We start from the raw sequence: 12,573 nt of genomic DNA, 5'->3' as shown, positions 1-12,573 counted from the left end.
GCATACATCAGACTGTAGTCTGCCCTACTGGGTGTTGAGGTTTTTTTGGGCTTATGAATCATTTTTGATGACAAGGTCTCAACGGAGTCCTTTCAACACAGGCACTCCTCTGGAGATGAAGGCTCTCTTCAACACCGGAAAGTATCAACCATTATGAGAGGCATCGACTCAGAATGTAGAGATCGAACTTTCTATTGAGGTGGTTCCCTAATAAAGCTGAATTTGAGGTCATGCCTTGGTAAGGTGTTTCTTCCAATTTAAAAGGTTATTGTGAACACAAATCCATTGATTTTTATTGACCCTCATGCAAAATATATTTGAATCAACTTATCAGTTTGAGCAGAATCAATAGCCAAGCTGTGACCCATGCATGCCTCAAAAACCTACCTGGAGATATTGCATGCTCAGCATGTAACAGACCAGTAGCAGACAGTCGGGTAGTTCGATTAATTTTTGAGACTTCTGTCAACTTTTTGCCAGAACACACACACACACACTCTCCACACTGCTATTTTCAAAAGGTTTACTTAAGCCAATTTTAGTGCAGGGTAAATGCAAGCATATGGTTGCAGAAATCAATAAAAATACAGCAAATGGGAATATACACAGAATGTAGAAATAATGACAATGGGCAGCATATTACATGGTGGATTTTTAAGGCTGGATCCCTACACTCCTGATATTTAGCATTAAGGTTTGGCCACATTAGGTTTCAGTATTTCAATTTAGTCTATTCATATGTACCAAAACCTGTTTTCCAGTTGGAGGCCCATCTTCGAGATGGGGCCAAATGTGAAACCTTGATGTAGCTGGACGAGCAGCCATGCTTGGAGGTATCAAACCCCATTCTTTCTCATTGAAAGGATGGTGAAGAGCTATTTCCTATCATCCAAATTGTTTATTTTGGGAACAATAAACCTTGTGACCTGTGGTAAAGCATTATATGTTTTAAATGAGTGTCCCTAAGAGACATATAAGACAAAATATTGTGACTCATTGTGAGGGTGATCCCTGGGGTATGGTCCCCTGCATGTTCGGGGGCTGTGTCCTTTTGAGGCCTGATGTCTTAGGACCAGCCGTAAACAGATGAAAACCAAAGGATTGTCTTTGACCTGGGTTCAGACCTTGCTGACTCACTGAAGAACCGGAATCAGAGTCGTATGAGGATACAGTTACCAAACACCACTCATTTTTTTGGGGTGCTGGATCTCTCAACACCTCCAAATCTTTGTTGCATTTGAATTTTTCAACATCCTCAATGACCCCACTGGTTGTGGGGTCATTAGAGTTTCAGTTGTCCATAAGAGCATAGTGAGCACACAGTCTTTCTCTTCGGTGCCGGGTAGCCTTTTTAAAGGTGTCACCCTCCAAACAGGCACTCTGTTCATGGTATTTTGGCTAGCAACATTTACAGATCCAATGTTTGTATGACCAGCGAATGTTGTTGCAGTTAGGGAAAAATAAAATGAGTGTTTTCCATCACTTCCTCCTCCCCTCCCATCACCTTGCCCCCTTCCCAAACAAGTCATTGGCCTATCCCAATAACTCTTTGAGGCAATCCCCTCTTGCTGATTGTTAGTTGGTGTGTTCAATTCCACTTTGAAAGTATTTGGTTTCCCGGTCCTCCAGTGTCATCATTTCTCTCAATGTGCATCTTTAACAGAGCATTCAAAAGCAAACTCCAATGGCAGGAAAAACAATCTAAGGTGGAGTTTGTGTTTATCCTGAAAGCACTCCTTGAAGAAAACAACTTGTGATATTCTGAATTGATCACTAGATGACAAGAGTGTGCAATGCATGTGATGTACAGCAGAACATGCTGCAAAAATTATTTTGTCCACAAAATCAAAGTGTTGAGTGCAGAAATCCTCATTCAGGGGCAAGTAGTTTGTAAGCAGTGGTATACATCTGAATAGTGTATTCATTAAAGCACTGTTACCAGGAAGATTTAATAATGTTCTTCCTATCTGGTGATGCTTTGAATGAGACATTGAGGTCCAAGGCTCTGCAGTATGGAATCTGTAGAGCTGAGCCATACAGAATTTCAAATATTCCCTCAAAGCACTACTGCATGGACATTAGTCCCAAAACAAATATCAAAGTGGGTCAGAAAGGGGTGAAAATGTTTGATCTAACCATGAAACTATAAAAGATGCATCTCCTTGTCTAGGATTTCTAGTGGTGTGTGTCTATAATCTTAAGTGCCTGCATACATTACCCTCTATCAATCTATCTAGAATATGCAGTGGATGTAGCTTAGTGCCTTCTTGTCATTAACTAGAGGGCAAAACACAAAGACGAGATGGCCAACGATATAAAGTGATTCTATAGGCTATTAAGGACTTTCTACAAGGATTCACAACCTGACAAGAAGTGAATGTGGCTTCTGGGTGTCAGACACTTTAAGTGATGAGGGCAACGTTCGTTGATCAGAGGTAGTCGCAAATTAAACATAAGTATAAACAGTATAAACAAACCAAGTCAGAGTAAGAACAGCCTATGCTTAGGATATTCACCCTCAGACTGAGGTACAATGAGTGAAAAAACGTGTTGCATTCTCATAAAATTATAATTCTGTAACACATTTTGTATTTTAAAAACAAACATTTTATAATTTGTAAGTGCTTTAAGTTTATCTTCATTGGAGTTCCAAAACAATGAATGTGCATGTAATGAAAGAGTGCCATTTGTTGTGTAGTAATAGTAGATTCCATCAAGGTTATTTGGCTCACTTATATTAATAATAAGAGCTAAATACCTCCTGTGTTCTGCTTCAAGTGAAAATATAAAAAAAGGCATCGGAATTTACAAAGGATATCACTGATAAGAGAATTACATTGGCAGGTAGCTCACTGATTTTCTTTGTTCATTGGAAAATAGTGTGACATTACTGTCGAGGCTTTGAGTTGTTTCACCTGCTTTTTCATCAGTATTTAAGGCAGGACTAAAATTATGACTAAATAAAGATTCAAATTTGCTTTAGTTGGTGATAATCTAACTGTAGATGTGTAGTGATCGAATCTAAATAAGTGTCATGTTACATCTGCAGTGTGTTGTTTTTAACAGGATAATTGCGAGTTGCAGTCCTTGCCGAATTTAAAAAGGGAATCCGAAATGAAAATGGAACTATCAGAATCTCTAAGAAAACCAACAAATGTAAGCATCTAGTGACTGTTACGAAAGGGACTCTCCTGGGCTTTATGCATGGCAACAATAGATGTGAATATATCTGGTTTCTGACTGAAATTAACTGTCCTTTAAAATAATTGTAAATAATAGCTTCATGAACAGTGGGCAGTGCCCTTATGGCAGGTGAGAGGATGTTACATAGCCTTGGGCCTGGTAATCTGAAGGACCCACCACCATGTTTCTGATTTTTGGTCGCACATGTTTTTTTTACTTTTGCAAATGCTTTGTGAATTTGCCCCATACTAGTGGTGTAATACATACTTGACACGTTCCAGTATCAAGGATAACATTTCATTCTCAAAAACAGTAGTCTGTTATTAAGTTGGATTGTCCGCTTCCTAAAATTCATCTACATGCATTTCTTATTCTGTGCTAAATTCTAAATACTGTTGTTTTAAGAACACTGAAAAGCTTGAAGAAGATTCTGACACATTACCAAGCAGATTACTACGGACTGAGTTTAAGTCTCTGGTTGTCAGCAATCCAACAAAAAGAAGTTATCTGAAGGAGAGGACAGGCAACGAGATGCTAATTAACTACAAGAAATTTAAAAAGGTAAGAATGTTAGCCATATTTCATCATCAGGACAGAAATGGGCATAAAAGTAATGTTCTTGGTGTGCTTATTGAGGGATTTATTCATAAAAAAATAGTATGAAGTAATACTGTTCCGATCCCAGACGTTAGAACTACAAAAACGATGGTATTTATTATAAGGCAGACTATAATATAACAGAAATACGTTAAGCAAACTACTTGAACATAAGCTACAATGGTAATTTTATTACTACATTTTTGGACAATAATGAATCCCTATTTGTATTTATTTTACAAACTGGTTTGCTAAAATATAATTTGAGTAATTGTATATTCTTCAAGCTACTTATAATGTATCATAGGAGTCATAGTGGGCATTATTAAAATATTAGTGGTCCCAATTCACAAAACGGAAATTGAAAAAGTAGGGCATTTAACCCTGGAGAGTTGCTTATTCTTTTGAAGTTAATGTCAAGTATTTATGTTATTCACCAAGAATCCAAGACGTGCTCTAGGAAATCTACAGCTGGTGTAGATCTCTGGGAGTACTCACATTGGAAAATATTACACATGAATAATTGGCACCTGGTAAAATAAAAGTTGCATAAGAGAATCATATGAAAACGTGCATTTTTTCCTTGTTTGTGTTTTATTTTCTTCTCCAGAAGATATTTCTCACAGTGGACACACATCCCCGTTTTACCCCATGAAATATGGGGCATTCGCATTTTACTTCTCACGATTTTATCATCTTTTTGTATCTTTGTTCATAAATGTACTTTGCAATCTTAAAATCCAATAGATTTTGGTTGTGAATAAAGGATATGTGGTCGTCTAGCAAATTATAGTTTTTTTGCACCTCAGGAATTCGGGTTCACAAAAACATTAATGAATAGGGCCTAGATGCAGCTGGTGAAATTAAAACGCAGCAAAGGCATTATTTTACTCCACTTTTTCTGTCTGTTTGCTGTGCCCTATAAATCCAGTGTCTATTATTTTGGTAGGTTTAAATGATACTGATTAAGGAATATTTACCACTGTGTCTGGCTTTATTATGGGACATAAGCACCTACCTAAGTTTAACTTCGGTGCACTCGATATTGGTGGAAGCAAACAGAATTATGTTTCTGAAAACTTTTAAATGGGAGAAAATTAAAATGAAAGGTTACCTTAATGATTAGGTTAACTCTTCATTTAAATTTTCTCCTATTTCGAAGTGTTGCAATTTTAAACAGCAAGCCTCTTGCTCCTAGTGGGCAGTATATGGTGTGCCACAGTTATACCTGAAAAGTTCAGTCATTTTGTTTCAAATGTGAGAAGTTTAAACGGAAGACAAATATTCCTTAGAAACATTGTCTTCCTGCTTTTCTCTGCTTTCAAATATGCCAATTACATCTTAATGTTTTATGAAGCATGGTTTTCACTTTAAATTCCTCACATTTAAGCACTGTGTTTACAACCACTGGGCAAGATTCCTGCTGTTTGTAAATGTGACACTTGGAAATGGGGGAACAATTAAATGATGAGTTTGATGGAATCCATATAAACATAAAGTTAACTCCTCAGTTTAATTTTCTTCTATTTCAGAGTATCGCCTTTACACTTAGCAGGCATCTTGCTCCTAGTGGCTGTTAGACATAGTGCTATTTTTATGATTTAAAAAAATGGATGTATGTATTCTACACATAACAGTGCCACATATGATGAAAGGTGTGTGCCACTAGTATATACAACACAAGGTGTCAGTCACCGATACACATATAACCCATTCATACTCACACATGTTCACACATCCCCAAGACAGTGCTCTCCCTGACACACATTGCAGCCCTTTCATAGTTCCCCTAGTCATATTATTTTGGTCAAACCATAGTATCTGGCACTACAGACATTAGGCTTAAAGTCAATGAAACGGAGTGTAGGGGGATGTCTGGTAGCAATGTGCAAGTTGCTTAGCCTTCAGTAGCACGTTGATTTTCACTGATCACAAGTAGCTCTCACTACAGAAAAAGTTCGAGACCCCTGAGTTAATTTGTATTTTTCTGACTATGAAGCACAGGCACCACTATCAGTACTACCCTCCAATATAAATTATTTGTGAAACACATGTGCAATGTTGTATTCAACAGAAAATAAACTGATATTTACACACTTCATATAAAACAAGGCATCTAGCTATGTTTTAAAACAAACCTGTCTGGTGGCACTCAGTTTTCATTTTCACAATTCTGTTTGAATTCTGTAAACTCTTCTTTCTAACAGGAAACAGGCATACAGGGTGATATGGTACACTAAAAAGTCATTATTAAATTGTCTCTCTTGTGGCCACTTGAAGACTGAAAACATCCCTATGTATTTGACTGCTTCTTTAAAAACATTGCAGACTAAACATTAATTTATATGAGAAGCAAAACAAAACATTTTCATAACTGCAAAGAACTTAGATTTGACTTACAGTTAAAAATTAAAATGTTCTGTTGTTGTCTCTTTTTGCCTGAATGAGTCTATCGCCTGTTGGAAGGTCACCAGCTAGACTTTATAAAGCTTTGAGAGCGACGTTGTATTCCAAATACAGCGTTTTACTTATGGAGCCAACTCTAATTATTATGCAGAAAATTCTATGACCAAAGAATTGCATTCTTGCTCTCACCAAATGTATAATGAAAAAAGTTATGCTGTTTAAAACATATAAACATAGTAATTGATTCAGGAACATAAATATCTGTTTTCAATAAGAGGTATGATACTCACATATTTCATACATAGTGTACAATGATATATGTGGTAAATTTAGTGTGAGATATAAAAAATAGCACATAATTCTGCACGTTATCTGTTTTGGTTGACGGTAAACATAAGCAGCTAAATATGCAGATAGTAATCTGACAATGTAACAACATTGACAGAAACACCTGAGACAGTCCTTTAAACCACTTGTGTAAATGTGTTTTTGGGTGGAAGCAATGTAAGGCATTGGCAGCACACAACGGTGAAATAGGTGGTTTCAGGAGCACGTTCACCGAGCGTATTCAAGATATTGAAAATCTTCTTATAGAGGGTTTCTGCTTGCAGTTCGAAAAGAGTTTTGACTTTTAAGGTATTTGCAAAACTCGCCAGAAGTAGGCATGGTAATTAGTGAAAATATCCTTTTAGTTGCACGTGATATGATGCTGGACCTATCAAACCTGAGACACTGTTCATTATGTGATCTAGAATAAACGTTGGCAATTTCTGCAGTCACCAATTAAACTGGACTAAATCAGTTATAATGTAGATTTTCCCAGTAATCTATGAAGGAAAGTCTTAATTTTATTAAAGACACGGAGGCGAGTATTATGCATTTCTTTTGTTGTTTATTTGAATAGCAGCAGTCAAGAAACCAGAAGGCCAAACACAAACAGGCCAATGGGAAACAAACAGTAGTCAGAAATATCCACCAATCACAGGGCATCCTACCCCTAAATACGTATCTAGACTGTGAACAGCCCTCTTTTCTTGTGCGAGGTTCAAATAGTATGAAACAAAGGTAAAATAGAACAAATGATGCAAAAGGCCAAAACAAAAACCAATAAGTCTTCACAAAAGTTCATTAACCGGATCTCTGAAGTGGAAAGAAGGACATCCAGATGAAGACGGCAATGCTGAAGAGGTGGAGTAAACGGAGGTGAGCAGTGATGATCAGCTGAAGGATGTTGTTCATGATGAAGCTTGTGAATCAGTCAATCAATCAATCAATCAAATAATTTCTTAAGTGCACTACTCACCCGGTAGGGTCTTAAGGCGCTGGTAGGGGCTGGTTACTGCTCGAAAAGCCATGTTTGTAGGTGCTTTCTGAAGGTTAGGAGGTCCTGGGTCTTGCGTAGGTTGGTGGGTGAAGCAGTAGATGATGCTGAAAGGGAGGGAAAACAATCATAGAAATTATTTGTTGAGGCGGAGTAATACTCGCCTCCGTGTCTTTAATAAAATTAAGACTTTCCTTCATAGATGACTAGGAAAATCTACATTTTATGGCAAGACCGGAGGCTCATATTACGCTAGTTTAAAGCAAATTAATAACATTTAATGAAGCATATTGTACTGGTTTACAATAAAACACTTTAAACACATTATCATTAGACCAGTCAGCCGATTTGAGAATGTCCTCCAAACGAGAGCCCGCCCAAAAGGCTTTGGAAGCCATGGCACCTCTAGCAGAACGGGCCCCAAAAGAGTAAGTGTCAATACCCGCTAAGGACATAATCCATTTAACCCAACGGACTAGAGTTGGGGAGGAAACATGTTTGAAAGGTTTTTTTAAGGAAATGAGGAGTTGGGATGCTGAGGAAGATCTCAAATTTGCTGTTTTTTGTTCATATATCTTTAGACATTGACCTATGCAAAGTTTAGGGTGGTCAGGAAAATAGGGGTAAAACACTGTTGCCAAAATAGTTTTTGTACGTCTATGAACATTAAATAAAACGCCAGAAGGAGTAAAATGACGGGCGGTGATATCAAGAGCATCAGAAAGACGTTTAAAAGAGACTAGGCATAGTAACATAGCCAACTTCGCAGACAATTTTTTCAACGAAAGCATGACATTATCTGGCCAAGATAAAAATAGATTAAAAATAACATTAACATCCCACAACTAACTGTATTTCGGTAAAGGAGGATTGGAAAGCTTTACTCCCTTCAACAGACGGCAAACCAGAGGATGGTTGCCAACAGGCTTACCGTTAATGTAAGGATGATAAGAAGAAATCGCCGACCTGTGAAGATTGATAGTACGATATGACTTACCTTTACTAGCTTCAGCTGCAAGGAAATTAACTATAAAAGTTACATCTGCTGAAAGGGGATTGATACTTTTTTCAATGCACCAGCTGTGCCATATGGACAGTGCTGACCTATATGCCTCTTTTGTACCTGTTGCCCAGGCATGTTCGATGAAGTTTGAAGCTTCTGCTGCAATAGCTGGGACTGGTTGGGAATCCCTGACAATTTCCATGCTGAAAGGGAGAGAAGGTTGTCTAGAATCACCTTGTGAGGAAGACCGAGGGGATTGGTGAGAAGGTCCGGAAAGGAGGGAAGGAGAAAAGGGGAATCCATTGCCAACTCTAGCAGAGAAGGGAACCACACTTGGGATTGCCAAAAGGGAGCTATGAGGACTGCCACTGCCTGTTGACGCCTGATCTGGGCTAGAAGCCTGTTTATCATGATAAAAGGAGGAAAAGCGTAATTGAGATATGTTGACCAATCCTGACAGAAAGCACCGAAGGCTAGATCTAGCAGATCTGGACGCCAGCTGAAGAATTAGGGTAACTGAGTATTGAGACGTGACGCAAAAAGGTCTACCTGGAATGGACCCCATTTGCGAGAAATAGCCTGAAAAACTGAGGGATGAAATCTCCAATCGCTCGAATCCTGAAGATAACGTGAATGCCAGTCCGCTACTGTATTGAGATTGCCCGGGATATATTCCGCATGGACAGAAATCATTCTTTGAAGACAAAACTCCTAAAACCCTTTCACTAATTCCGCTAAAGGTTTGTATCTTGTGCCTCCCAGACGGTTGATATATCAGACCGCTGATATGTTGTCCATCCTGAGAAGAACTGAACAACAAACCCGGTCCCTTGCCAGACTTTTGATCGCAAAGGAGCCGGCAAGCATCTCTAAACAGTTGATGTGCAACTGTGACTCCTGTAGAGACCATGTGCCTCCGGTCGAGATTGGACAACACCGGGCTCCCCAACCGGACAGGCTTGCATCTAATACTAGATCTGGGGCTCATGCAAATATAGTCCTGCCGCTCCAAGCGTCTAAATGGTCTATCCACCATTGGAGTTCTGCTCATGAATCTTGATCTTATACGACGTTGTCAGTGTAAGCCAGACCCTTTTGAAGATGACGTATTTTGAGTCTTTGAAGGGCCCTGTAATGAAGAGGACCCGGGAAGATGGCCTGAATGGAAGAAGATAGAAGGCCTACGATTCTTGCTAAAGATCTTAGGGATATAAGAGACTTGCGTAAAGTTTGTAGAATCTCAGGCTTTATGGATTTTACTTTTGTGGAAGGAAGATGAAGTGTGGTTGAGACAGAATCCATGAGAAAACCTAAAAACTGTATGCGTTGGACTGGAGCTAGAGAAGACTTTTCGTTGTTTATGATAAAGCCTAGCTCGGAGAGTCAAGTGACGATGAGATTGGAGTAAAGGATGGTTCTGATTCATATTAAGAATATCGTCTAGATAAATAATTAGTCTGACACCTTGTGCCCTGAGGAAAGCTACAACCGGACTCATGAGTTTTGTGAAGCACCAGGGAGCTGAAGAGAGACCGAAAGGTAGGGAAGAAAAACAATAAGATTGGTTTGCCCATTCGAACTGAAAGAATTTCCTGGAATCTGGATGCATAGGTACTCGAAGGTAGGCATCCTGGAGGTCCAAACGAACCATCCAATCGCCCAGAAGAAGAGAATCTCTGAAATGGAAAATAGTCTCCATTTTGAAGTGACGGTAAACAACAAACTGGTTGAAATGTTTCAAGTTGATGACTGGGCGCATCTTTTTGTTCTTCTTTTGAACCAGAAAAACGGAACTGATGAAACCTGTAGGGTCTAACTGAAAAATGCACTATTGCGTGTTTCTGAAGAAGAGACTGGATTTCTGACGAAATCGCTAATGTCATCTCTTGGGAAAATTTTGGAGGCTGAGGAAATTGGAGCTGAACAGGTTCTGAGTAAAGTTCGATAGTGTAACCCAGAACGGTGTTTATGACCCATGGATCCGATGTTAATGACTGCCATTTTGGAAGAAACAAAAGAAGGCAACCCCCTATGATAGGAAGGCCATGAAAAGGACATACCGGTTTGGGATGCAAGTCTGGAAGCTCGGTTGCCTTTGTTGCGGAAACCGCATCCTCTCTGTGGATAAAATTGCAGTCTGTATTCTTGATAAGAGGCACTGAAGGCGCCACGGGAAGCCTGGTTGTTGTAGGAACAGCCGGCAAAGCGGTTGCTGCCTCTGCTAGCCCTGGCAAAAACCCGATTGTTAAACATTTTCTTGAGAGATTGTTGGGCCTTGTCTAATGAGGCAAAAGTTGAGACATATTTACTTAACTCCTTGATGAAGGAATCCCCAAAAAGGAGCCTCTCTTCTTTGACGCCTGGGTCAGATAATGCCAGTTTGACTAGTTTGGGATCCAGTTTAAGAAGAAGGCCTTTTTTTCGTTCATGGGTAATTGCAGCATTAGCATTCCCTAATAGACAAAAAGATCTCTGGACCCATAAAGACAGGTCCACAGGGTTGCTGGTGCAGTTGTCTAGACGAGCAGCTTCAGACAAATCGAATATGCGAGTTAGGGGACCCACGACATTCAAAAGTTTGTCCTGGCATGTGGACCAGCCTTTGTCCTCGCCCTTACATGAATCTTTACCAAACTTGGTAAAAAAAGTAATAAGAGAAGGGTCAATGGCTGGGGTAGATGTAATCCTAGAAGGTAAAAAAGGTCGGGGGCATTCAGAGCGGAGTTTAGCTCTGGTTTGCTTGTCCAAAGACGTACGTAGTCTGGAGGCAACATAATCACCCACGTGATCCGCAGGAAACCATTCTGTGGAGTTAGGATGGTGAATGTCATTTGGGTTAAACATAGGAACCCCTTCTGCATCAGATATTACCAGAGGTTTACCAGCCTCTTGCACCGAAAGCTTCGATTTCTTAGGAGGATGAGAAAACATAGGGCCAGATGTATGAAAGCTTTTTGCATTCGCAAAATGAATGAAAGGCATTCTGAACGGAATTTTAAGGAATCGCTAAAATAGCGATTCCTTAAAATTGCAACCCCGTTAAGAGAGTCGCGAATTGGGACTCTCTAAATAAGAAATCACAAATAAGGATTCCTTATTTGCGATTTCTAAGCACATGTAAGAAGCAATTCCTAAATGCGATTTGGGCATTTAGGAATCGCTGTTTACCACCAGGTTGAATCTGGTGGTAACCATGTGCAAATTTAAAAAATGCATTTAACATGCATTTAAAAAGTTTACATGTAAAGCACACATGCCCTTTTGGCATGTGTGCACCTTACATGTTGCAAAACATTATTTTGGAGTGTAGCAGAGGGGGCCTTAGACCCCCAGCACCCTGGGGTTTTGCATTTCCAACATTGCGATTTCCGGTTAAGAAATCGAAATTTTGGAAATGCAAAAAATTCACAGATATGGGCCTACAGGCTGACATGTGGACAAAGTGGATGTGTAGGAAGTTGGCTATCTGTGTAATGTACCAGTGTAGGGATACACATGCAGATAGTACAGACAACCATTATTGGTTGATAGAGGTTAAAGTAATAACTTTAAATGCTCTCTTTTGTGGTAGTGTGGGTGAGTAGTTTAGGCTTATCAAAGGGTAGTGCTAAGCATTTGTTGAACACAATAAATGAGACACACTCAAACAGAAACTCAAGACCAAATTAAAATAATAACACAGATTTGTATCTTAACTTAGACACCAAGATCTTCAAGATCAGGTAAGTATTGAATACAGCTGTCAGATGTGAGGCATGAGCTTTGAACACAGTAGTATTATCCTAAGGGGAGAACATACACTGCCCAGGGTCACTTACATTCAACTTTCAAGACTTATCTTGGTCTTGGTGGTGTTGGGGTCCAGCTCAACACTAAACAGGCCTTGGTGCTTGCAATTGGCTGTGGTACTGCAGGCATTGGTGCAGTGAGGCTCCACGCAGACTCAGCATCTCTAAGGCAGGCTAGATCAAAGGGGCTGCCCTCCTGGACAGGCTGGTTGATACCAGTCAGCCAGCACACTAGAGGACTAGTAGGTTTCAGTGGGAACCTTTAAGGTGCCCTC

General features: G+C 39.5%; 1 protein-coding gene across 1 annotated transcript in view; it reads left to right on the top strand.

The window, feature by feature from the left end:
* The window catches only part of NBN (nibrin), a 198,703-nt gene that overhangs the window by 129,387 nt on the left and 56,743 nt on the right, over positions 1–12,573 (top strand). Inside the window, exons 12-13 of the mRNA XM_069220448.1 lie at positions 3,067–3,156; positions 3,589–3,744. Coding sequence (XP_069076549.1) covers positions 3,067–3,156; positions 3,589–3,744 — 246 coding nt within the window. The remainder of the gene's footprint in view (positions 1–3,066; positions 3,157–3,588; positions 3,745–12,573) is intronic.

Source organism: Pleurodeles waltl, chromosome 2_2 (assembly GCF_031143425.1).
Source record: "Pleurodeles waltl isolate 20211129_DDA chromosome 2_2, aPleWal1.hap1.20221129, whole genome shotgun sequence".
NCBI classification, from domain to species: Eukaryota; Metazoa; Chordata; class Amphibia; order Caudata; family Salamandridae; genus Pleurodeles; species Pleurodeles waltl.
Note: the sequence above shows the minus strand (reverse complement) of the source record. Positions and strands in the feature narration are given on the sequence as shown.